This window comes from Anser brachyrhynchus (assembly GCF_964034855.1).
Source record: "Anser brachyrhynchus genome assembly, chromosome: 29".
Taxonomy (NCBI): Eukaryota; Metazoa; Chordata; class Aves; order Anseriformes; family Anatidae; genus Anser; species Anser brachyrhynchus.
Genome location: NC_137722.1, coordinates 198,184 through 224,466, shown reverse-complemented (window position 1 = coordinate 224,466; position 26,283 = coordinate 198,184). Strand labels below are relative to the sequence as shown.

At 49.7% G+C, this 26,283-nt stretch overlaps 2 protein-coding genes across 4 annotated transcripts in view; one reads left to right on the top strand and one right to left on the bottom strand.

Annotated features, from left to right (window-relative positions):
- The window catches only part of LOC308184004 (keratin, type II cytoskeletal 80-like), a 28,967-nt gene extending 15,364 nt beyond the window's left edge, over nt 1–13,603 (bottom strand). For 2 of the 3 annotated variants that reach the window (XM_080570666.1, XM_080570667.1), the window contains exons 1-2: nt 8,044–13,603; nt 3–346 (exon numbers count right to left, since the gene is read on the bottom strand). In XM_080570666.1, the coding sequence (XP_080426792.1) occupies nt 3–346; nt 8,044–8,071 (372 nt within the window). In that variant the 5' untranslated portion in view covers nt 8,072–13,603. Of the gene's footprint in view, nt 1–2 lie in introns of all 3 variants that reach the window. The other variant, XM_080570668.1, reaches the window with a different exon arrangement.
- An 11-nt stretch (nt 13,604–13,614) lies between these two features.
- On the top strand, nt 13,615–23,563 carry LOC308184007 (keratin, type II cytoskeletal cochleal). The gene is made up of 9 exons (XM_080570672.1): nt 13,615–14,424; nt 15,187–15,395; nt 17,968–18,028; nt 18,441–18,536; nt 19,296–19,460; nt 19,604–19,729; nt 20,979–21,199; nt 21,720–21,754; nt 22,282–23,563. Exons 1-9 carry the CDS (start codon nt 14,050–14,052, stop codon nt 22,464–22,466), a joined length of 1,473 nt encoding a protein of 490 aa, XP_080426798.1. The 5' UTR covers nt 13,615–14,049; the 3' UTR covers nt 22,467–23,563.
- Nucleotides 23,564–26,283: the final 2,720 nt, after the last annotated feature.

The window sequence follows — 26,283 nt, the reverse complement described above, 5'->3', positions numbered from 1 at the left end:
ACCTTCTCGATTAGGGTCACAAACTGGTTGTTGAGCAACTTGATGTCCTCCGTCTCCTGCTGCCGCATGGCTTGGAAGTCGGTGTCGATATCAAGGTGCACAGGAGCCAGGAGCCTCCCGTCGATGGAGAAGTAAGAGGAGCACTGGTATCCGCCATCTCCGTGGAGGCTGAGAGAGCTGTAGCCATTGCTGGCCACGCCGTTGGGGCTGCAGCGGCCCAGGCGATCTGGGGACGTGCTGGCTGCTTTTCCTCTGCTCATCTTCCCTGACACCTCCCAGGAGGAGAGGGAGCCACTAGTGAAGGCTTTGCAAGGGTTAGTCATGCTCAGCTTGTGGCTCTGCAGCTCTAGGGGAGGAGAGAGGAGGGAAGGGAAAAAAAAAAAAAGAGATGAAGTTTTCTTGCTGCTGCTGCCTCAAAGGGAAGGAGAGTAGTGGCACGCTGAGGAGCTTGGTCGGCTAATTCCTGTCTCCTCAGCTCGTGGGTTGGCTAATAAATTACAAGCACCTGTTCTCCTATGTTCATTAAACGGAGGAGGGTGTAACCGTTGATGTAATCCAGATCAACCTGTTGGCTTCTCTTTTTTTTTCCTCCTCTCTCTGTACCCTCCTTTCTTCAGGAGCTTGTTTGTGTGGTGAGGGCATAGGCACTCGCAGCAAAAACAAATCACTCACAGGTAATTCGCCGGGCCCCAAGCGGCTGCTTTCCTCATCCTTAAATGGTGAAGAAAGCAGTCAAAGGAGCTGGGCTGCTGCAGGCTCGGGGAGGACGGCTCTGAGCCTGGCTGCTGCCATCGTGCTTGGCTCACGGAGCCCGGGTTCAGCCCATGGCTGGTCTCCAGCCAAAGGGATTGTGATTTTTTTGGGAGTGGGGAGTGTTTGGCTGAGGAAATCATAAAGGAGTCAGAATTTGCTAAGGGCAGGAGTTTGGAAACGTGTCTCAAAGTCGTCATAATTAGACTTGCTCATGGTCTTCTGTTGACCACGCAGATGCATCACACAAGCTTCTGATGGTCTGAGTGTTTTAGGGATGATAGGTCTGGTCTGGAGACCCCGGGTGTGTGGGTCAAGAGTCCTTGAGGTCATTTGGTCATCTGCCTTGGCAGCAACAGGGGCCTTCAAAACCTGTAGACACCAAGCTGGATCTTAAAAGTGCCCATGTCCGTCTTTGACACCTGCATTTCCCCTCCCCAAAAGCTGTGTAAAAGCTAACTTTGGAGACACCAAAAACCACTCTTTTAATAAATTCTAGCCTGCTGAGGTGGCACGCCCTTAAATACTTGTTTGGACCTAGGTGTATAAACCAACGTTGGACACGGCTCTCTTGAAAGCGTTTTCCTGCTTTAACTCAGTTTCTCATGTGAAAAAGCAGGACAGGAGAACACCCACTTCTGCCTCCTTTGCTTTATTAGCATTGCAGCGTTCTCAGGAAAGGGGATGGTCTTCTCTGCTCAAAATCTGCAATTTCCATTTTGTGGGAAAGCTGCTGTTTTACGGGCTGCTTCTGCCCTGCGTTGGAAGGCAAGCTGGGAATTTCCCTGCTGAATGAAGTGGGAGAAAGCTTGGGTCTGTCGCAGACCTGCTTCAACAAGAAACGTGTCTGATGATAGTAGGAGTTTTTTGGCTTTAAAAAGGCTTCACAGGGAAGCTGACCCATTCTGGTAGGGCTATCCTTTTCTTCAAGCGTAGTTTCAGTGCTTTGCCAAGAACAGTGTGCTTTCCCAGAGGCACGTCCATCTCGCCTCACATGTTTCCTGGGATAATCCATTTGAATACCAAGTCCCTCACTGAATGGATCCGTGTCAAATTTTCCACCTTAATCCCGATGCTTTATTTTGAGGATTAAAATAAAATATATGGTTGAGAGATGACAAAGCTCATGGCTCTCTCAAGGTGAGGTGAGATTATCTCATCGTGGGCTGCTCGTTTGTGGCTTTGCGGTTGCAGGCACATCAGTGTTGCTGATTAGCATCAGGTCACGGGGCCACGTGGCAGGTTTTTTGCTTCATCTTGTACTGAGGGCAGTTGTGATGGCTCCCTAGGAATGATCCCTCCAAGGGAAGGAGATAGAGGTGAAATTAAGCTAGTTCAATTTAATAGCAGCTGGGAGCTGTATTCTGCACGGAGCTAGGCTGGGTACTAGCACGATGGTGTTTTGCAATATCCCAGGGAGTGCTGCTGCAGAGAAAGCGCTGCTGGTCACTGCGTTGGCAACCACATCTCCCTGAGCATCAGTCCCTACTCCTTTCTCCTGCAAGTATCGATCCTTTGTTTCCCTGTTATCTCTTTCTTGAAATGAAACTACTACCACTGGCTCCAGCCTGTAAGATCATCAAGTCTGGCTGAAATGGCATTGTGCAGTGCAGAATGTCAGGGCTTAAAACAACAATAATGAACTTTTGTCCAGACCTAGTTGTAACATTCTGGTTTTGGAGTCCTGGTTCCCGTATAGGATCATGTAACATATCCCATGTCCTCTCTGCTAGGTGCTGCTCAGGTGCTGGAGAGGGAGGTAGGATCATTCTGCCACAGAAAGATGCTGGAGGAAGATGACTTAGGATTAAAGCTCACTTTCATGCTTGGGAAAGGCAGGATGGAAAGCTATTTTCCAGTGGTAGCAATGGGGCCTCTCTACCCTGAGATAAGCAAGGTTTTTCAAAGCTCTGCCTCCTTCCAGAAGGACGGGTATAATTTGCCATAACCCTCTAAGGAAAGTGTTTGCAAGTGGTCATCTCTGCTGGCAGGTGATGTGAGGATACGTGGGAAGAGCTTGTAAAGAGAGGAGTAACTTGCTTTCTAACCTCTCCTTTCTGGGCACCAAGCTGAAGCTCCTGTGCTCCCACCTACTAGGCAGCGGGGTGAGATGGGGACCCAAGCTTGCCCCTTTATGGGAAGACAGTGCTGCTGCTGGCGCTAGGTCCTAGGGAACCCTGATTTCAGTCTAGTAAGGGCATTACCCCTCGGCAGTGCTACAGCAGCCCAATCCTGATCCTGAGATTGATACTGCTCTTTGGTCTTTTAGGCGCACTTAAATGCCTGTGACCCTGTTCCCGGGATGGAGAAGGGAGGGCTGCTTCACACGGTGTGCAGCCAAAGCCTCTCTGCGTGTTTCTCTCCCTTGCTGTCTTCCCTGCCCTGTGGGAGAGGCAGTGCTGAGTCAGGGTGTTTTTTCTCTTCCTGCTGATGTTCTCGATGCTCCTCCTCAGCCAGGTATTTGGTTCAATTTGGAAATGGCTGTTCTCCAAAATCTGGCTTTGAGATTTGGTGCCAGCCATGTTGACTGCTCAGCAAAACAAGCTGAAAAAGGATGTGAAGCAAGGGGGTTGGACTGGATGATCTTCAGAGGTCCCTTCCAACCTCAACCATTCTGTGATTCTGTGAACAGGAGAGGTGGAGATGTGATGAAGATGAGGTGGAGAATATGATAAAGGGTTCAACCACCTCCAGCCAACTGCTGTGTCCTGCTCCCGTGGTGTCACTGCCCGTGTCTGTGCAGCCTGGTCTGGCTTGATCCTGATCCGTTCAGGTGAAGGAGCTACCACCCAAAGACGTTGCGTGATCTGAGGGTCTCCCATTTTGGAGATGTCTGCAGCAAGGCAATGCGTTGCTTCGAGCTTGCCGTGTGGTTGTTCAGTAGGTTGAGGTCTGGGGGTGGGCACGGGGCAGCTGAAACCACCATGGGGTCACTTGTGGGTGCTCTCTGTGCAGACAAACCTAGAGTCCTGTCACCTTTCCCTTGGTACATGGAGATTTATCCCAGCCATCTGGAAAAGCACCTTGTAGGGTTATTGGCTCAATATATGTATGCTTAGTGAAATAATTTATATATCAAGATTCCATAAGTAATTGCTGTTTATTAAGTATGGGTAACGTATGAAGCATGAACGGCGAATCAGCATTTGCCCCAAGGAATCAGAATGATTAAGGTTAAGCAAGACAGAGACAGGGCCAAGGGGTGCAGAGAGCCACGGAGGTAATGAGTGGGTCAGCAGGACTTGTTTAAGCCTTGTCAGGCACGCGAGGAGCGTCTGGAGTGGGAGCTGTGTGTATTGAGGCAAATGACACATCGCAGGGGAATGGCTGATACCGTGGCCACAGGTAGGACAAGGCAGAGCAGCTGCAGGTTCCTAGTTCCAGAGAGCCAAGTTTGGTCCCCAAAGCTTCAGGTTTAAAACCAAACCAACCAACCAAAAAAAAAAAAAACAACATAGAAGAAGGTCCCTGATTGCTTTTGTTAAATTTGGCCGCTGGCTCTCATCCTGCGACAGCGAAGGCGTTTACCTGCTCGTAGGCTGGAGAATAGGTTCTGGAGACAGCCGTGGGGCTGCAGGCCAGCAGAGGTGGCTTTGTGGCGAGGGGCTTTGATCGCAGAGATGCCTTAGTTCAGCTGTTTCTCAGCCCAGCTCTGTGGTGCCTGGTGGAGAAGGGAAGGTGCCGGGCTGGGCTGGAGGCACGGCCAGAGCAGTGCTGTGGCAGGAGAGCTGGGGACATGCCAGTGACCACAGGGCTGCGTGCTAATTTGGGCCCACGTGTGGTTTGCCATTGCTTTCCTTGTCTGCTGCTGCCTAGCCCTGGGGGGACGGTGATGGGCACTGAGGGAGGCGCTGCAGCTGCCTTACCCATGCCGGATGGGGACAGCGTGGCTGGGCAGAGAGCTGCACCCCGGCTTTGGGGCTTCGGGGATGCTGCTCGGGGAGCTTTCCCCAGCTCCGCTTCATCCTTGCTCTTCCCCTCTCTTTTCTTTCCGTGCCCATCCAAACTTCTGGTGTCGCATTTTCATTCTTTCCTCCTCCTTTCATTCCTTTATGTGCTTGTCCAAACCCATCCACATCCCCTTCCTCCTTCCAGCCTGGTGCCCCCTTCCCTCCTCTCTGATTTCTGGGTGCAACATCGAGTAGCTCTAACTGCCATCTAAATCACTTCCCCAAAAACAGACGTCACTTGCAAAGAATTTATAGAAGGGCTTGGAAGGCAGGACAGGACGTGCCCACATCTGCTTTGCACTCAGGTTTCCAACCCATCTGCTGCACTTTTGCTCATGTAGTTTCCAGGAAATGTCAAGTTTTGAAAGAAGAAAAAAAAAAAAAAGTCAGGCTAATTAAGTGGTGGTGACATCACTCGTTTCTGCTCCGGTGCTGCAGCCTCTTCCCTTCCCGCCGTGCAGAGCGGCTGGGTGATACCGTCCGTGCCTAGGGCTCTCCCCTGGGCAACAGCATCCTATCATCTCCAGAATAAAGGGACGTGGTTTCATCTCAGAAACCGCTGCTTTTTCAGTCTGCTGAAGACTGTTCCAGAATCTGTGAATCTCCACGTGTCCTCAGCTGTCCATCGTCACTGGTCCCAGTGCCAACCAGTGGGCTCTTTGAGCCCACTCTTCAGAGCTCTGTCAGGAGCCTGGAGGTTGCCTGGCTCCTTTCTAATAACCTGTCCTGTTACTTTGGCAAATGGCTTCTCCTTTCTCCTTGTCCCTGCTTGTAAAAAAGGCATAAACGAGACAGTGTGAGGATTTACTGCTTCGTGTTTCTCAATCCACACTTGGGCAAATGACTTCATTCCTTTTAGACAGCACCCAGTATCCACCACTCTGATTACAATCTGGCTCTGTGCTCTTGTGTCACTTTTAATTAGGCATTTTGTTTCTGCATTGTGTGTCATTCTCACATGGTTTGCAGCATAAATAATGATGCATTGTGTTTCAGTGGGTACTGCGAGCCTTTAGCTCTTAATGAGGTTGCATGGATATTTATGAAGCCATGTACCTGTTTTGCAACATGCAGGTTGCAAGGCTAAAACATGCTGGGATCTTTCTGCGGAGAGAGAGAAGACCTAAGACACCAAGGTGATAGTTGGTAGGTGGGCATCTGCCTTGGGAATTGCAGAAACCTGTAATTTTGCCCCAAGGTGGGGATTGTTGGCTCTGATCAGAGCAATCCCAGCCTGCAGCAGCTCCTCTCATAAAATCAGTGTTGCAGAAATTTAAAGGAAGCCAAAAAACCCTGATGAGGGCACATGAGGCAAGGTGTCTTTGGGGGTGTCTCATCCCTCTGCGAGGACTGGGGCTCCTGCTACTTGTGTCCTCAGGTGGGAGCCGTGGGCTGGGATCAAGGCATGATGAGAGTGGGAAAAGAAGGGGACGGTGTCACTGCTTGATGAGGCAGCTGTGGTAGCACAGGCTGGGAACAAGGAGATGTGGGACCCCCAGAAGACAGGGTGAGAGCTGCTTAAGCTGCCTTCTCCAGTGCCTCCATGCCCCTCACTTGCACCTGCTTTGTGCCTGCTCTTTTCAGAGGCCATGTGCCCAAACCATCAGGCAAAAGATCTTTTTACTTTTTTTTTTTTCCAGCTGCTTACATTAACTGCATCTCAGTCTCCCTTACTTCCCACCTTGTGCCACCAACACCTTTCTGGAATGAAGGCAAAGAAGTCATCCAGCCATGCCCACACCTTTCCACAGCTCTCCTCGGGGCGCTTTGTCGTGCTGCACGCTTTGTAAGTGATGCCACCCAGCGCTCCTCGGCACGGGCAGAGGCACCGGGCACGGCACGGCAGCTCCTGGTCACTGCTTGCTTGGCTGCAGAGGGGCAGTTGCCGTGTGCGTGGTTTTGGTGCTGTGTTACCTCTGGGGCCAGTTAGCTCCCGGACCTTCCTCTTCGCAGCTCAGCATGTGGTCGGGAGCTGCTTGCTGTCCCGACATGTCTGCAAGGGAAACTTTGGCACCAAATGGCGTGCCCTGTAGCGTAGCTCAGCAGGTTCGTACCACGCACGCTGCGCAGGCACGGGCCCAAGTCAGCACCTTGAGGCAGAGAGAGGAATCGCCCCCTTCTCTCGCTCCGTCTTGGCTTTGGAGGGCAGTTACGGTGTGGTACAGCTGGGCTGTGTGTGCACATGCAAAGGCCCCATGCATCTGCACGTGCGTGCGTGTGTGAGGATCAGGCCAGTGCTAAGCCCAGGAGGAAGCCTGTAATCCGTGTTAAATCTGGTACCTGATCTGATTCACCCTGATTTTAATTCCTGGGGTCAAATTCTACGCGACTGATTCATGCCTGGTGCATGCCTGGTGAATGCAGTAAACTGGGAGCTCAGTCCTGCCTTGAATGGCCCTCAAAAAGCTTTTCTATACCAGGTGAAGCTCTGCTCAACCCTCTCGCTGCAGGCAAAGGGCCGTGCGTCCTGCAGTATGTGGGAACAAAGCATCTTCAGCATCGCGGAGAGCTGCTCCCAATCCTAGCACAAGCAGTGCTGTTTTGCCTTTTCTCCCATTTCTGCCAAACCTCTCTCCTCCCTCGCTGTCCTCACGTAACGTGGAAGCCTGCCACAGGCTGAGCTGGTGGCTGGTGGGTGGTTTTGGGGTTGCTGGTGGGTGTCGGGAGGGGCCTGGCTGGGTGCTGGGGCTGGAGGAGGTTTCTGTGAGCAGCCGGCATGGCCCTGGGTAGCCCCAGCTCCACGCAGCGCTGGGGCTGATCATCCCTCCCCTCCCACATACCCGGAGAGGCTCGCTTGGGTGAGATCACTCAGTGATGACAATAATAATTAGATGTAAAATTTATTGATTATGGCGATACATGACACAGACCTGCCACACCCTCTGCTGCCATCAGCACCCAGGGCTTGGCTCCCCGTCGGGTCCAAGGCTGCAGTCTTGCCCTTTGCTCTTACTGTAAAACCTGATACCAGGCCCTTAGCTGGGAAAGGACTAGAGGAAAAGGGGCTTTGCACTCTTCCTTTGGCTTTCATTTGGAAGTCGTCAGGTTTGTTATATTTAGGTTAAAAGGTGAGCTCCGGAAAGTTTTCATTAGACAGATGTTCTGCTGGCCAAGGTATAAATACTGCGATAAAATATGGGGCCAGTGTGGCAGCAGGCAGCTGGGAAGTACTGGAGCCCAAGTCATGGGAAGGGATTTTCTGTTTTACGGTCCTAGGACAAAGCACTTACATCCCCCTGAGAGCTGAAATGGCCCCTCTGGAGACAAAGGTTATCATTTAATCTTCATGATTATAGCTGTAATAAAATACTCATAACGAATTAATCATTTGAATATTATTTACCTTTGCTTTTCAGCTGTGACTCATCCATGGGGAGATCCTTCCCCTCCCTGGCTTTATCCCCTTGCCTTTGGTGACTCTTTCCTGCTTCTCAGCCTTTCACAAAACCATTTGGGCATTCGCAGGCTGAGCTGCAACTTCCATTTTTGTGCACTGATTACGTAAAATGCCTTCAGGTCCATGCGGGAAACGTCCCTGCTGCGGATGGCCCCAGTGCTCGGCCAGGAGAAGCTGCCTCTGGTGGTACAAACCACCCTCTGTAGCAGGAGAGCAGCGTGCACCAAATCTGCTGGAGTTTTTGCAATCTAACGTGCCGAAGATTCAAATAAATATTGACAGCCGCTCGTCTGCTGAGGCGTAGCTATGTGCTCAGGGAGCGGAGGGAGGCAATCTGGGTTTTATTCCTGCCTCTCCCACGGACTTCCTGTCTGCAGGACAGTTTATCTCTCAAATACTGCGTACAGCTCCATGTTGTTCTTTGTTGTTTTTCTTCCTTAGGAGCCTGTATTAGGCAACAGATCTGTTTGGACAGCTTTGATTTTGCGAAAGATCTTGGAATTTGTAATTGGGGCCAGAGGCTGCAGAGCAGCTTTGTTCCCACCTAGTCACCGGGGTGAAGATGGTTATTTGTATTGTGGTAGCTATTAAGACACCCAGTTGTCGTCCCTAATTAGGTTGTGCCAAGGGCTGTACAAACAAGGGTGATTGAGGATGGCTGTCATGTTGGAAGCTTCGTATTTTGGGAGAAGTCAGTCCTTAATCCTTCCTGACCGTGGAGACGGAGCATCAGTTAGTGTAAGCTGGTGTTGTGCCGCTGACTCTGCCCAAGCTGTGTCAGATGAGGCGAAATTTTGATAAGAGCATTTCTTCCTGATGACTGTGCAAGACCGTTTCTCTCCTTCCCTGCTCCATTCGCTTTGCTCAGATTACAATGGCGTTATCCTTTAACCGAGGCGTGGATCAGGCCCACAGCCTCCTGTAGCAATGCAGAGTACTGCTGCGCTGCTGATACCCGCTCTGAACGGCGTCTGTTAGTTTGCAATTGAGTTAATTAAACAGGAACACAGGAAGATCTCACGCCACGTGCAATCTCATCGCCACAGGCTGTAGCAAGCAGGGATAGCAGGGAGAAACGTCCCTCTCCAGTGGCTCAACGTGCTGGCCGAGGTGCAGCCTCCATGGCAAGGGTTAAACAGCTGATGGCTGGCTGGAGGCTGAAGAAGTACGGCTGGAGGAAGGACCACTGTGTAATTACCCTGTATTTTTGTGCTGGCCAGCGTGTATTGCTGGCTTGAGATGGGTGGATTCTGCTCTGCCCCAGCGTGCCCGCTCTGTGCCGTGTGTGTACCTGCAGAGGTCAGATCGGACCAGCTGTTAGAAGCTGGAACTGACCGACAGATGCAACAGGCCAGGCTCAAAATGTTGTCGTGTGTCGTTCTGTGGGGACAAAACTTGGGTTTTCCGTTCTCTTCTGAGAAACACCGTTTCCAGAAAAGCAGAGCCCAGCATTGGCAGGACTGGCAGTTTCACCTTGGCTCTGAGAATTGCAATATTTTTGTTTGTTTGCTTGTTTTCCTTGAGGCTCCTAGCTGCAGGAGTGACTCTTGACTTTCATGTAAAAATTATCCGTGTAATTATGATTATACATAATTATAGCTATATTTATAGTTATTCCTTCATGATTTCTTGTAATCATCAGATCTTGTAATTTGGGGGAGAGGGGAAAAAGCAGCTTTAAATGCATGTAAAGGAGGCTGGAGAGGGGAGAAAGTCCATAGCTTGAATGCCTCCCCCGTGCGTCAGGCACAGAGAGCTTTTGCTGATGCCTTCCCAGGCAGGATCCGTGCAGCCTGCCTGCACGGGCTGGGTGTGCTTGTTTGTCCAGGAGCTCGTGGCAACGGGCAGCAGTTCCCATAGCAGCAGCCGCAGCGCAGGGTGTGAACGCTCCTTGTGCAAACGGGGCAGGAGGCACACAGGGCTCAAGCCGGGGGGCTGGGGAGCCCCACTGCTGTGCTGAGCAGGTGGAAAATAAAGCAGGGAGGATCCAGTGACAGCAGCTCCTTTGGGGGTGCAAGGAGCTCCGCTGGCAGCTGGTTTTGTGCCGTTATCTAAAAACCTTTGGGTTTGGGTTGCCTTTTGTGCGTTTCAGGTAGCAGGACTGGCACGGCCCGTTCTGGGCTCGAGGAGCTGCTTCCCAGCAGTGGATTACGTGGCCAGCAGCAGGCAGCGCTCCAGGAGCAGCGAGGGGCCGAGCCGAGGGCTTTCCAGACAGGCAGGGTGAGGAGCAACGGTGAGGTGGTGAGGTGCAGCTCCTGGAGGCAGGGCAGGAGCTTGCTGGAAGCCTCGTTGTTAACACGGAGCTGGCTCTGTCCCCCTGGGCAAGCAGCCTCCGGCTGTTCCTGCGGGTCCTGTGGTGCCCCCCCTCAATACTAAGACTGCCCAGCCTCATTGCAGAAAGGAGAGGTGTAGCTGTGTAGTTCAGGTGAGACCCATCACAGCAGCTTCCAGCTCTGATGGAGACATGACTTTGCAGTGCGAATGGTGCCAGTGCATGACCTCTGCGATTTGCTGAGGGCATTGGAGCAGAGTGAGGCCACAGGAGCGGTTCAAGGTCTCCAGAAAAGCCACTTGATTATGAAGAGTCTGAGGATTCATTTTATCCAACATAAGGCCAAGAGGGTGGTGACTTAACATTAACAGGAAAATCCTACCAGGTTCAAGGGAGCTGTTCCAGTGCTTCGGAAGTGGGCAGTGGCAGAAAATTAAAGACATCAATTAAGCAACCTCAAATTAGGCACAATGCCCTGAGTTATAGCAGGAGGGTTCCTGCTGCAGGGTAATGAACTGTACCAAGGTACCAGCCTCTGTAACAAATGAATCCTTCAAATCACCAGCCGCCGTCTTTTAGAAAAGTTGCTTTCAAGCTAGCAGGCGGATGAGCTGTGGCGTTAGTGAGCTTTATCACCTGAGTGACACAGGAAGTACAAATCTAATCCTTCAGATTCAATAAGCACCGTGACTTGTGTCTGGGCATCTGTACATCACATACAGTGCCTGCAGTTGGGGCAGTAAGAGAACAAGTTCCCTCTGGAGCAATCTCTCAATATTCCTATGAGTTGTTGATGACCTGGAGACTTTTGTCACTGATGCTACTCTAGGAGCCAGCTCCTGAAAGGGGGAGCTGTGACTGCAGCGTGGGGGAGATCTTCAGCGTGGCAGCTTTATTGGCATTGCATTTGGGTGTTGTTATCGAGAATAACAGCTTGACGGTGTCGTTCTCTGATGGCACCATGAGTGCCTTGTCATTCTCTTCTGATACCCCAGTCATCAGACCACCAAAACACTGCTGGTCGTTAAGACACTAACTAATTTATGACTCAGTGCTGAAGCACTTTGGAGCAGTAATCACAAACTAGGACTGCGCTGTGCAAACACAAAACCTAAGGGCACTCCCTGCTCCAGAAAGCTTTCAAACCAAACATTGCAATCTAAGCACACAGCAAGAGATAGCCCACGGATATCAACTGAGGGTGAGGAAACGACAGACACTGAGCGGCATAATAACATGTTCTTAAAACAATTTTACTCATTTGTAAAGACTTCTTCCTCTTCCTTTAGGATGTGGCCACATTTGATTCCCCCCACGCCCCGTTTCAGGGCTGGAATTTTAAACTCGGTACGCTTAATGAAGGATTTTCAGAGGGTTTTGTCACTTGTGACTCTGGTGAGCTTTGTGAGCGCTGGTGCACAGCGACAGGATGTTCCTGGCTTGGGTGTGCAGGGGCTGGCTTGTTGTCACACCAAGCAGAACAGTCACAGTGTCAAAGCATTCACTTCCCCAAAAGGGTGTTTAACCGGTCCATACAGTGTCTTCAGTGTTACCCAACCAGAATCCCCAGGGGTCATTCGAATGGGCTTGGAAGCATTTACTGGTCCCTGCGGTTGTGAAAGAATGCGGTGTTGTCATGGCATCTCAGCAACACAAAGAAACTCTGCCTGTGACAGCCAGGATCACAGGATCCTGCTTTGACTTAACCTGGCTTGAAACTGGATTTAAATGGGGAACGTTTGCATTGCAAGTTGGGTTGTGATGAGGAGGGGGGATCTAAACGGGCTAGCTGCAGAGCTGGGGAGCGTACACAAGCGTGGTACGTGAGGCTTTCCTGCTTCACTGGTGCACTGCCTGGGCTGCAAATGGTACAGAACAGAGAGCTTGAACTTCGAATGGAAGATAGACTCATCCTCACCTAAAATCAGTAGTGTTGCACGGTGGTAATTACGATTAGAAAAAATGACTTTTCGTGGATCTGGCCCTTGATAGCACAAAGCAGGGTGAAGTTCAGCTCTCTGACTGCTGAACGGGTGTTTCCTTTGAGGCTGCTGGGAACAGCTTTGCCTTTATGATAGGTTATCTGACAGCAGGGTTGTATTTTACCTGGCTGGATTGCTTTCTGGTTTGCATGTCGTGTTGTGCAAAAGTCCTGTCTGCTGATGTAGGGGAGTTGAGGCTGGAAAGCAGCCTGATAAAATCCAGCAGCTAGAATTTGCCTTGGTGGGAGTTGTTCTTGCCTAGCTGTAGAACTCTTAAATGGTACTTTCAGATTCAATTCCTGTCCTCTCAAGACAACCCAGAGGAGTTGCAGGAAAGCAGCCTGTCTCTGTGAACTCAGAAGTATCTTGAGCCAAGTAACATAGCTGGAGACCTCTGCCTTGTTGCTGTCTGCATACAGATGAAATGAACCATAGCTGGTCTGCAGCAGCTATCAGGTCAAGTATAGCTGGGTATGTGTAACATGGAAGTTTGCTTTACGCTCAGTGAATCTCTTTTTTGATGATGGAAGCTGAGCCAGCTTTCAGGGCAGGGAGGAATCTTGCCTCATATGTCTCTGTCGGGCTCAGTCTCCCCCTTTCCCTTTTTGAAACAGAATTTCCTTTTCATAGCTGGGATCTCCATTCAATTTCTGTTCTCCCCGCAAAGAAGGAAGTACATAGTTTGAATGGGCTGTGGCCAGAAAATATAGCCAGCACTATCTTACTGTCCTGATGAGAGGAAGATCTGAAGGGTGACACATTCAGGCTAGCCTTTGAAATCTCCCGGAGGATTTATGACCTGATAGCAAAGAGTTCTATCCCGTCAAGGCTAGTAAAAATGCATAAAGCCTGTAAAACTGTTTTTTTATGTCTCTGCTGCTTCTGCATAGCAACGCTGAAGTTAAAGCAGAAATCTCTCCTTTTGAGTCTGGACTGGCACGTTGGGCATTTCCGCACGCAGGGTGCAACCCACTTAAGCCACCTTTATTTTAGAGCTAGCAGGAGAGAGACAATGAAAATGTGTCCAGGGTCAGCTGCAGCATATCTCTCCTGCTACTGCATTTTCCTGCGTGGAGCAGACTCGCTGGGTGCTGCTGGCAGAGTATGGTGTGTGTGTGTGTGTCCGAGGCTGCAGCTGGCTTTGGTTGATATTAAACTCAGCTGCACCTTATCTCCTTCCTGCTGTTGCACAGGGGGAGCTGCTTGCTCCGTGGTAGAGTCAAAAAATCAATGTACATTCCCCCTTTTCTCATTTCAGCATCCCTTTATGCAAGGAGGGAGGAACAGAGAAGCCTTGAGGACGTGGGGACTGGACCTGTCCTGTTCTAATTCTCTGCCCAGGTCGCTCGGAAGAGCCCGTGCTTCCTGTCCCTCGGCTGCACATGTGGCAGAGGCAAAGGGAGGCACGGAACAAAGCCAGGTCTGAGCGCCGGGATACGGCGCCAGGTGTGTCCTGTCCCCCTTCCCTGGCCCTTCCCTTCGAGTTCAGCAGGTTGACGGAGGGTGGGAAGGCTGCCAGGCACACCCAGCTCGGAAGGCAGTAAAACGATCCCTCTTTTGCCCTCGAGCCAAGCCCAGCTCTTCTAACGGATAAAAGGAGAAGCGAGTCAGGAGAGCTCACTTGCCTCCCTGGTCTCCAGTACAGCTTTCCTGAGCTTTTGAAGGGTGGGGGATACTGAAGGCACCCTCTGAGCAGCCATGTCCCGGTCTGTGAGTTTCAGCTCTCGCTCTGTGGCAGTCCCAGGGGTCAGCCAAATGCGGGTCAGCACCGTCTCCTCCACCCGTGGAGGAGTGGGTGCCGGCTTTGGCAGCTCCAGCCTCTACAACCTGGGCTCCACTAACAAGCGGATCTCCCTTGGAGGTGGCAGCTCCTACAGCGTTCGGTCTGGATACGGCTACGGTGGCATGGGATTCGGTGGGGGAGTCCCCGGGGGCATTCAGGAGGTCACCATTAACCAGAGCCTCCTGACACCCCTCAACCTGGAGATCGACCCCAATATCCAGCGGGTGCGGAAGGAGGAGAAGGAGCAGATCAAGACACTCAACAACAGGTTCGCCTCCTTCATCGACAAGGTGAGGTGTCGGAAAGACAGTGCTCTGGGGATGCTGCTTAAAAGTAGGCCTTACCCAAAGCTTGCTTAGCTCGTGGTGGGGGGTTCACAAAATGGCTTGGGGTCACATCTTCAGCACCATGGTGTGATTTGCCTGTTACAATCCAATAACTTACTAAAGCCCTGCTTTCATTGCTGTCAGCAATGGATTTTGCCCTGCTTAGGCCAGCTTTATGCCTCCTTTACACGGCCCATAAAATAGGTGCAGGCTTTAAAGATCAATCTGCACCCGAGCCAATCTGCACACCACCAAATTCAGGGAGGAGGGGGCCTCCTGGAGAGGAGTTGACTCAGTGGAACAGATCTTGATGGGCTTACTGTGTTTGTTTGCACTGCCCTGTACCCCTGCAGCTTTGCTATCTCCCACCAATTGATTGTATGTCCTGTGTTGTAAAGTTTGGCTCAGGCATCCTCAAAATGTTAGGAATCCAGACCTGGAGTTTGGTAATTGGCTGACTTTGAGGTTTCTGGACGGCTTCTTTCATGTGTCAGGCAAGCAGAATCTGCTTATCTTTAATTCAAACAAAGCCTTAATGTCATAAGGCAAGCCCCAGAGCAGCAATGCTCCCTCTGGTTTTTATCACCCTTCATAATTCAGGTGCTTCCTGTGAGCATTGTGAATTCTTCAGATACCATCCACAGCCCGTCCTCACCCCAAGATCCAAACTCAGCAGTGTCTCCCCTTCCTCATGCTTTTACAAATGACCTCTTGGTTGCTTTTCAGGTCCGGTTCCTGGAGCAGCAAAACAAAATGCTGGAGACCAAATGGAGCCTTCTCCAGGACCAAAAGACTGCCCGGAGTAACATCGCTCCCATGTTTGAGGCATACATCAACAACCTGAGACGTCAGCTGGATGGGTTGTTGAATGACAAAGGGCGTTTGGAGGGTGAACTGAAGAACATGCAGGATCTTGTTGAGGATTTCAAGGCCAAGTAATGTATAATTTAACCTTCTAACGGTACAGTTGAAGTTGACAACAGCTAACAGGTTGTTTGGGAGATTGGCAGAGATGTCCCCAGTTTTTCTGCTAGGGAGGGAGTTTTGTATTGTTTTGTTCCAACCATGAGCTAGGTGTCTAGTCCAGGAGAGCTGCCTGGATTGCTTGGTGTCACTGGCACCTTGTTCCCACATGGCCTCAGTGGCTCCATCCTCTTGACTCTGCCTGGAGCCTCCTTAGGGATGGCTTCATACTTCTGGGTTGGACAGGCCTGTTTGGGTCTTTAGGAACCCCATCAGAGCTCTGCAGTTTGGCAGGCAGTAGATGAACTACTGCTTGTTCTGTAGAGAGGTAATGGAGCAAGTGACTTGCAATTTTTAAGCAATTTTTCTGTCCAAATGATGTCTGGGAGGAGTCCCGTGAAGAAAGTAGCCTTTGTCCCAGCCTGTGCCCAACCCAGCTATACAGGGGAATGCCTTTAAAAAAAAAAAAAAGGAAAGAAAGAAAAGAGGGAGCTGGCAAACTGGATCAAGCAGGAACTGAAAAAGCATACAGATCTGATAATCCCCAGGGTGTGTTTAGGGAAAGTCAATACCCAGTAATTCCCAAGGAGGTGCACAGGAATTATGTTTTCCCCCAGCGCTGCTCAGTTACTTCTGTTCTTTGCTCATCCACAGTTGCACCTTGCTTCTCCGCAAGGCAACAGCAAGGAGCTGATTTGTACCCAGAGATGTTGTAGCCCTAATTTTAATTGCGTGTCACATGAATGTAAGGTGCACAGGTGCATATTCATCCTTCCAGCTTGGGGGTCCCTGCTGGGAAGCTAAACCCTGTAGGGGAAGGGGAGCAGGAGTTAGGAGTGTAAAAAGCTAGTGCTGCAACAGGAGCGAGGACTTAGTAACTGAAGTTCAGAACCTGCTCCTCCCCATTTATATGAAGAAAATTTCAACTTCTAAGTCAAAATACCTAAAACATAACTAGCCCTGTATATATCTATCGCCTCATTTTCATACATCCAATTTACAGAGCAATTCACCATTTGTGTCTGGGGTAGGGGCGGAGATTTATATGCACAAGGTTCCAGGGGATGAGATTCGGTCCCTTATTTGGCCACTGCCCTGACTAAGGGTGTGGTTCAAAGTAAGCAGGGGTAGGAATGGGCTGGATCCATGCTGTCTGGCTCGGTGCAGGGCGCGCCAAGGTGTGATAGGGTGCTGGGCTTCCCTTGGGAGTTAATGGAGAACCTTGAATGATTTGTTGGTGATTCATTGACCAGCTTAGTGGAGTTCGCCCTGGAAATGGAAGTCAACAAACCATCCTAGAAAAATTCAGGTGGTAGGGTTTTTTCTGTTTTGTTTTGTTTTAAACCAATTTTGATCATCTCTGCTGGAGGCTAGGCTCTGATTCTCTTCCATTTTGCACTGCAGGCTGTGCACACACAACACATGCACATAACGTCCATGCCATATATTAGTTTGCAATAGCAACGGATGCAGTTCATTGACCTTGAAAGGGATAACGCCCGTTTATACCAGTGTGGATGGGCAGGCTTCCAGTGCAGAGCAGAAGGGGAGTTACATAAAGACTCTCAAAACTGAAATAGCTCACGCTTTGGAAGGCAAATTACAGTGTTAGCCATACAATGACTGTGTAAATAAACAGAGCAGTGTTCTTACTTTGCCAACAGCAACTCCAAAACAGCTGGTGAAAGCGGTTCCTGCTCTGTTCCTTTGGATAGCTTAGAGAATCCATACAGCAGGTTCTTGCTGTTTGGTTCAGCAGGTTGGCTGTGTGCAGAATGCTGAAAAGCAGGCTCTGAGATCCAGGCTTGCAAGTGGTACAAGTCAGTGGAGCATGGCTTATATCTGCTGAGGATCTAGCTCATTACAGGTGAAGTCAAACACCTGAAGAAGCGATGGTGCCAGTATTAGAAGTTTGTGGGGCTTTAAAGCATAGCCACTCTGTGCAGTACAAGAATAATTGCACTTAGGTCTTACACATGATCGACACCTGCAGCATATTCTCATGTGTCTGGAATAAGGAAGTGCAGAGTGAATGTAGCTTTAAAAACCTCTTCATCAGCACAGAGGAATTTGTTCATCTGCTTCCATCTGTTCTGCATTTGTATGTGCTCTGTCAGTGGTCAAGTGAAAAAAGTGAGAGCCTCAGGACACAGACTACAACCCCACAGGCAGGACATCGCTGGGCTGTCTGTGAGTGATAATAATGAGCAGAAATCTTCCTAAGCGTAGTGAATTTTAATGAATGTGGGAGAACTTGGTGAGAAATTCTTCCCAGCTTAGCGGTAACGGTGCTGGGGACCACAGCAGTTTTCAGGCATCAGCTTATTCAAACAGTACCATAAAGCTGTGGCAGCCAGCTGGCACCTCCTGTGCGAAAAATACACATGCCTCAGTGGTGCAGCAAACATCTGCCCATGGTTGGCTTGGTTGGGGTAGTCATAGGCTGATGAGGTGGTTCACAAATGGTGAGAGAGAAAGGAATTGGGGTAATGCTTCACTGTGACTCAGGCTCTAACTTAACATCAATCCCTTTTCTTCTGGCAGATACGAAGATGAAATCAACAAGCGCACAGCAGCAGAGAATGAGTTTGTGGTGCTCAAGAAGGTGCGTGCCCTGGGTATTAGCTGGGCCTGATCAAATATGTTTGCAGCCCTTCTCCCCCTTTTGTCCCACAATCCCTTTTGCTACAGCTCTGCCTGGAGACCCACAGGTGAAGAACTGTAGATCTCATTTCTGCCTCAGTGTGGGCACCAAGGTCCTTGTAGGAACCTAGGAAGGAGTGCCAGATTTTACCGATCTCACGAATGATGGCTGTATTTTTGGGGATGTGATGTGCCTTTTCCTAAGGCCTCTATTCTTTTAAAATTCCCAAAGTCAGAGGGATCGCGAGGCTTTCACAGTCTGTGTTGTCCAAGCTGACAGTGGGCACATGGCTGCTATTGAAGGCACCAAAGGTTGGGTGGACTTAGTCATCAAAGCTACAGCAATCTCAGAGGATTATCACTCTTTTTTTAAGGATGTGGATGCCGCCTACATGAACAAAGTGGAGCTGGAGGCCAAGGTGGATGCACTGACGGATGAGATTAACTTCCTGAGATCTCTCTATGAAGCGGTAAGGTCCCTTCTGCTTCTTGTGGGTGCTGCAATGTAGTACTGCAAGTAGGTGAAGAATTGCAGATGGTGACTGGGAAAATTATTATGCTGTTTCTAGAGATGAGAATGGTGATGGAGAGATTGAGTCTTCCCTTCCCTAAGCAAAAACAAGTCTGCAAGTACAGGTTCTGTGAATTCTCACAGTAGTTTTTCCCTGTCTGTAATATGAGATGGATGTATTGCAAAGATGGCTGGGACATGTATCTTTTCTGAATGCAGTTAGTATGAAAACAAGAAAAACAATGCATTATACCCAATGCTGTAGTGCTGGTGTGTGTTTGTGCGTTTCTGTGCTGTCTGAGAGAGAGAAAGGAAAGCTCCTTATCTTCTGATACCTTCTATTTACAAGATACGAGACTGATGCAACTATGCACATTGCACCCTTGTGTGATATGGTGGAAGTGGGGCCCCACTTTGTGGTGAAGCTGATGCTCAGACTTCTCAGACTAGCATTTCATGCTGAGGTCTTATCTCAGGAAGGTAGTAAACTAACCTTGCTCTTAAGCTGTAGGTGATAAGCAGAGGCATTTCTGCTGCTGTTTGTTACTTTGTGCTTTTCAAGGTTGATGTGATTCAGTCAATTTACTTTTAATTAGTGATCGTTTTGAGGAATTTTATCTGCCTCCCTTTTCCTTTCCTTCTGATATTCTCTCTTTAATTGGCTACCAAAAGAGAGGCCCTTAAAAGTCAGTGATTATGTTTTTAATGCAACTGCCAGGAACTTCGTGAGCTGCAGTCCCAGATCTCTGACACGTCTGTGGTGCTGTCCATGGATAACAGTCGAAACCTGGACCTGGACAGCATCATTGCAGAGGTCAAAGCACAATATGAGGATATTGCCAACAGGAGTCGGGCAGAGGCTGAGTCCTGGTACCAGAGCAAGGTGAGTTATGGGAGAGATAAGGGCAGTAACAGCTTCTGTTACTACATCTGTCCTGGTTGTGATGACTGGGAGGAAATGTAGTAACATCTAACGGGCTGCCTGCCTGACTCCATCCTTTCTTGTGCTGCTGTTTTGTGTCACAGTATGAGGCACTGCAGGTCACTGCTGGGAAACACGGAGATGACCTGCGCAACACGAAGAATGAGATCTCAGAGATAAACCGCATGATCCAGAGGCTGCAGGGTGAAATTGAAAATGCGAAGGCCCAGGTGAGGAGCTGCCTTTGTTTTCCTGCTGCAGAGCAGTGGATTTAGCAGCAACAGGCTTACTGGAAGCAGGGCTTGTAACACAGCATCTGCTAGAAACAGTTTGCAGATAGTTGCAACGATCGCACTGAAAGATGTCAGTTCTGCAGGAGGGAGAAACTGTGTCATGAGCTAAGTAATGCTGAGAGGGAGCTGAACTATAGGGGAGAATAAGTCTGCAAAGGGACCCGTGAGCACAGGAGGGGAGTGATGCAGAGCCCTTTCCAAAGGGTATGGCTGAATGTAGCAATCCTCCCAGCCACGCACAGTCCTTGTGCCTTCTCGCTGCTGGGATCTTCATCCACTCCCTTTCTGCAGTGGGGAACACCATGTTTGGGCACACAAAAGAATTTTTCAGCTGTATAGGAGTTCTGTTTGCTTTCTCCAGGGGTGGTTATCACTTTATCAAAACGCCTGGTGAAAGCCAGACCAGTGAGTGGTTCAAACCATGTTCGGGGCTGAATACAGGCTGCAAATAACCAGAGTGCACAAGCTGGAGATAAGCCATTGTGATTCATCCATTTGTGTTTATTTGGTTTCAGGGCAGGGATGTTTCAGCACACATTTACAAGTAAAGAGCTGACCCAGTGCAGCTCTCTTAATAATGAATGAGAGTGTAAAGCACGTGTTCATTGTGAGCCCTTCCTGCCAAACATGGAGCTTTCTGGAGGTACAAGGGGCACTGCTGAGGGTGCAATAGGCTGCCAGCTTGATGTGGCCCCGCAGGGATGCTTTTGGGGTATGTGTGTAGTTTGTTAACTGCAGGTCTGCTCGAGTCCATGCTTGCCTCACATCAAAGCTTGCTGGAGACCAACTGGCTGTGAACAAGCTCTGGGGCATAACAGGAGAGAAAATCTGAGTTTGCATTAATCCCAAGTGTTGTGCAATTGTGTGCAGTGTGGGTGGGCTGAGAAAGCAAGGGTCACCTGAAAGTCTTATGAAAATGTAGCCAGTGGAGAAACAGGGTCAGATGAATTGCCTTTTAGAAGAACATTTATTGGAACAAGGTGAGCTTCCTTTGCAGGCTGATCTCCCTCCAGTGCCCCCCAAAAATGTGTAGGCATGAATTTCTTTGGGTCTAATTTGAACAGATGGCTCCAGTGCTCTTATAGTCACAGAGGTGGGCGGGTGTGTAGGTGCCAGAAGTCCATGGGTGGTAATGTCCTCTACCAAGGAGACAGGATGCCCACCGACATGCTCTTTGTCACTGCAGCGTGCCAAGCTGGAGGCTGCCATTGCTGAAGCTGAGGAGCGCGGTGAGATGGCTGTCAGAGATGCCAAGGCAAAGCTGGAGGAGCTCGAGGCAGCTCTGCAGAAGGCGAAGCAGGACATGGCCCGGCAGCTGCGCGAGTACCAGGAGCTGATGAACGTCAAGCTGGCCCTGGACATCGAGATTGCGACCTACAGGAAGCTGCTGGAGGGAGAAGAGAGCAGGTGGGTGCAGTCCGTGGATTTTACGTGATGAAGAGTCCAGCCCTTTGTATCACGATGACAACATGAGAACCCAATTCCAGTTTCTGGAAGGAGATATGGAAGAGAAAACCTTGCATTTTAAACTGATTTTTGGTCCTGAAAGTGTTCTGGCTTGCCAAATTGGCAAGCTGTAGGGAAAAATTAATACTTTCGGTGAAAACATACAAAGAAATAAGACTCATTTTCCATTGTACATTTGATGCTATGGCAGAAAATTTCCAAGTGGTTTAAATCCCCATGGAATTAGGAGAGAGCTTTTGTGCTCGTTCAGTCCCCCCCAGGTGATAACAGAGCTTGTAAATGTAGGGCCAGAACAAAGCGCTGGATGGCACACTTATCTTGTCTGAATTATTTACAACAGCAGTAATAACTCATTGCCATTGTCTTCATCCTCAGCGCTGAGGCCCTGGGGGAACACTGAGTAATGCAGAGTCTAACCCATCCTCTTCCTTTTTGCCTTTGTGTTTTTCTGCTCCAACAGGTTGGCTGGTGATGGAGTTGGCAGCGTCAATATCTGTGAGTTGATTTTATAATTTGTAATAGTTACACATAGCCATATGCCTATAGAAAGTGCAGGGGGGACCAGCTGGGTCTGCATGCAGGAGCCTGGTAGTGCCCTGCCTTAATTTCTGCAACCAAGTTAACCCCTTCTTAAACGGGAGCCCACCAGGACAGAATTTGATAGTGGCAGATTTCAGCTTTAACTCATCTGCATAGCTGGTGAACGTGCCCACGGCCTCCCTGGTGCACCAAGAGATGCATGTATATGCATCATCACAGATGAATGTGTATATGGTCTGGGGTTCCCTGTGCTACGGGAGGTTTTGAGCCAGCCTTTGCATGCCTCTAGTTTAGCGCAGAGCTAAATGCTATGGCCAGACTGCAGCAAGGAAGCTGTTATCCTGAGCCTCATGTTTTGCAGAAAGTCATAGAAAATTTTCATCTGCTTGCTGAAATTTAAAGATGCCCTTTGCATGAGGGTGCCAAAGTGGGTTTGGGGTTCCCTCATACTGACGTTTGGTTTGCTTCTCTCTGTGCCTCAGCTGTGGTCAGCTCCAGCGGTGGAGGTGGCTACAGCAGCTCCAGTGGATTTCTGGGAGGAGGAGTCAGAGGAGGCCTTAACCTGGGAGCAGGCATGGGCAGTGGGGCGCTCGGCTTCTCCTCTGGGGGTGCTACCAAATCCTACACTGTCACCACAACCTCGTCCACCAGAAGCTTCAGGAAGTAACCACAGGAACGGAAATCGGCGGTTTCCCACTACACGGGAGGAGGGAAAACATAGAAAAGTTGTGTTGCCTTTTATAGGACAAATTGGCTGCAAAATTTCTGCAGTGATGAATGAATTGGAATAAGATATACCAGAGTACCTGACCCTGCCACATCACGCCTAAGGCTTGAACCTGCACTGTTGAACTCAGTGGGAACCATTCCACTGAGAGCAGGTTCAAGCCTGTAGGGTGAAATTTATCCAGGGAAGCAGGCAGGGTAATGCTTTTTGTTACTTGTGTGCATGGTACCCCCTGCTCAGGGCTGGATTTCACCCTTTGAAGGGCAAAGCAACCATTTGAGCAGCAAGCTTTTCCACATTTCTGCTGTGGTTTTACAAAAGAGACCAGAAGATTATCTCCCTCTGAATATGATTTGGAAGACTTTATTCCCTTGGGCTCCTCAGAAAATGCCAACCCTCGTTGAGATTTCAGCCTGGGATTGTTTTCTTAAAATATACCAGGAAGAAAACAGTTGAAACTGTTTTGGGTTTCTCCTTATATTTTGGTGTAATTGGCTCAGAAATGGAATTCAGCAATTCTTATCTGAATGAAGCTAATTTCTTACCAAAGGCAATGCAGACATTAACTTTCAGCCTTCATGTAACAAAATAGCTCATAAATGAGCTCCCCTACACATTTCACCTCCCTAAAAGAAACCCAGAGCTTAAGGGGTATGAAATTGCTTGAAACTTATAATTAGCACACTAAAATGGGGGGGATAATATTCCCCATTCTTGGGTGCCTCTGTTTACTACCCGATATTTCAAAGCAAAACTAGTGATATGTGGTGTCTCTACTACAGCTAGGGAAAAAATGTTTTGTTGATGTATCATTACAATGACTATTTGTTCCTGCCAAAATGTGTCTTCAACATAAACGTGCCAGATAAATAGGTTGTTACTGCAGTAGGAAGAATTTTTAAATAAATAAGTAAAAGAAACGGTTGTATTGCATGCTCTGCCATGTCCTAGCAGCGTATCTTTGGTTGACATTTTATGCCTTTGTGGTCTGGGAGTTTGTCATGAGGTCGTTAATAAAGTTACCCTATTGCATGCTTCTTCAGTCCCAGCTGAGTTCCTCCTGTGTGCTGCCCTGGATGCTCAGGAGCTTGGATAAACCTCCAATGTTCTCACCTTCCTCCTGTCTCCAGAGCCTGCTCCTAGCCATGTCCCTTGGAGCAGTGCCACACTGTGGTCAGGATCAGCATTTAGGGTTTGTTGCCTGCTAGCTTTCACTCCTGGGTAAATTTCATTTGTCTGTGTTGCACCGAGTCCGGGCGTTAGGACGATGGGACTGGTTTTGTTCAAGCACTTGGGCCCTGCTCTGAGCTGAGCCTAGCTGGGACCGTGCCCTTCCTGAGTACCATTTGCTCAGCGGAGAGGAGCTAAACATTGGAAGAGATGCTTCACTTGCAGGCAGCCAAAGCTCGGAGAAGTGAATCTGGATGTGATTGCTGCCTGAGGTCAACTCCTTCCTGCTCTGCTCCTTTTGGGCAGCATGGGTGAGAAGCGGTCACCCCAGGGTGACTTGTGCTTACCCCCACCCCTCTCGCAGGGCCACGGTGCAGATGTGGGGCGAGCCCTTGTTGTAGCTGCTGTTGCTGAAGGTATCACCCCAGTGGGAAGAGGACCAGGCAGAGATTTTGTAGTCACTGGGAAAAACTGTTTCCTCCAGTGTGAGGATGGCTCTGAGACTGCTAAGGCCTGTAGGATGCTTTGCCTGGGACAGACCTGGGCACTACCCCTGCCCCAGTGCCCAGCACAGCTCTGCACCTTGTGCGGTGCTCAGCCTGCGTCTGGTTTTACTACACACGTGGCACTAAGAGCAGGGAGGGAGGAATCCAGTGTGCCCAGCAGAGCCGTGCTATCAGCAACCTGGCACACCCAGCTCACGGCTTTTATGTTGCAGCCAAAAAAGCAAAAGAAAATAAAATCCCCTGAAGTTAATTGAAACAAAGAGCTCAAAGAAAGACGTTGCCCTGATGTTTTTGGCAGGAGATGACACCGTGTGCTGCCTTTTGCAAGGCTCTGTGATACTTAGTGGGGAATCGAGGGTCTCTCTCAGCGTTACAGGAGATTAGCAGGGCTCCATCTCTGTTGCAGAACGACACCTGCTGCACAGTAGTGCTGGGGAAAAGGGCATCTGCATGCTCAAGAAAATGCTGTGAAGTGTGAGTCTGTGGAGATGGATGCACGTTGTGCTTTTTGCTCATTCTGTGGGTCTGGCCTTGGCTCAGTCTGGAGTCGCAAGAGGAGCTGGTCCAAGTTTAATCTCTTATTCAGAGGGGATGCTGGCATGCCGCGAGTTAGTGCAAAACCTGGTGTCTCCTGAGTCTCTTGTTGGATTCAGAAGAAATAATTCTGCTTGAGAAGCAGCTTTGCAACAAGTGAGGTTTTCTGCACTTCCAGAAGGAGACAGAGGTCACCCACGAACTGCTGGCACCCCCCCCATGGCAGAGCCCTCTGCCAAGGAGCCAGTAGCAGCGCTGCCGCTGCCAGGCTGAGCAACACATGACCCACAAAGAAGGATTTTTTTGGCCTCGCTGTTTTGCAGCAGTGATTAAGAAGGATAATGAGCACCTGAAATGTGCATAAAATCATGCACAAAGGGTGTTCCTGTTGGTGTGGGGCTGCGAGGTTGGGAACGTGCCTGGTCCGGATGTTGGAGTGGCCCCAGCAAGCTGCTGTGGTTCACAGAGGTGCTGTGAATCGGGGCTCGGGGAACTCAGGAAAAGCTAAAGTTTGTTTAACTTTGCAAATAGATGAGTCAAAGCAAAGATGGGGCCCAACAGAGCGCAAAAGACAACTGCAGAGGGCAAAAGTCCTCCTCAAATGAGCGAGTCCTCCTACCATCGAGGTGCCATTTCAGGGCATTCTGCTTGTGCCCTGGGGTAGGGTGCAGCCAAGACATCCCTCCTCGCCTGCTTTCCCTGCTGCTGTGATTAGGGCAGGTAATGCGACACGATCAAGGATCCCATCTGCCTTTTTATACTCGGCTGTGTGATTTCCACAGTACAGCTCCGTAGCTGAAACACCTCAAAGCCCTTTGCAGTGATTGTCCTGTCTGTTAAACATCTGGGAGTTAGACTCGATAATCCTTACGGGTCCCTTCCAACTCAGCATATTCTATGATTCTGTGATTAAAAGCTCTGCCCTGCTGCAAGGACGTTAACGGCTGGGGAGGTTGCTCCGTGCATGTGCTTTACTCACTGATCTGAAAGATGCCCAGCTGATTTCATGTGGGCAGTCAGTCGTAGTTTCTCTTTCCAGTCGTACAACAGCATCTGGCAGCTTTCTGAGCTCACAAAAGCAGTGAAATGGCTTTTTTCCTTCTTACAGTGTTGCTGGTTTCTGTGCAGTTATAAAGCCCAGCTATCTCTGCTAAGGCTGAGAGTGCTTCAGCCTCTGTCTCTTGCTCTCTGCAGGGCAAAATGCATAATATTTAAATATATTTACAATATTTAAGCATACTTTACACTTTTTTTTATCTAATACTTTATGCAAATGCTCCTTTGAGTGCTTCTGCCACCTCTGCTTGCTCTCAGCCTCTGCATTTCTCCTCTCCTAGTGAGCTGCCCTGATGTTCCCTCTCCAGTTCAGAGGCCCAGCTGAACGCCGTGTTTCCCCATCCGGGGGTTTCCTTCGGGGCTGTGTTGCAGGACACAGCCTCCCACCGTCCGCCTACCCCGTGCAGTGCTGCTGCACCACCGGGATGTGATTGTGGATGTGTCGCTGCAATAACGGGACTGAGATCGTCAGTGATGCGGTCTGTCCACAG

Coding starts and splice junctions, on each gene's coding strand:
- LOC308184007 (XM_080570672.1), top strand. CDS start 14,050: ATGTCCCGGTCTGTGAGTTTCAGCTCTCGCTCTGTGGCAGTCCCAGGG. Junction 18,537..19,295: donor TGAGATCTCTCTATGAAGCG/GTAAGGTCCCTT, acceptor TGCAACTGCCAG/GAACTTCGTGAGCTGCAGTC. Junction 21,755..22,281: donor AGTTGGCAGCGTCAATATCT/GTGAGTTGATTT, acceptor TCTGTGCCTCAG/CTGTGGTCAGCTCCAGCGGT.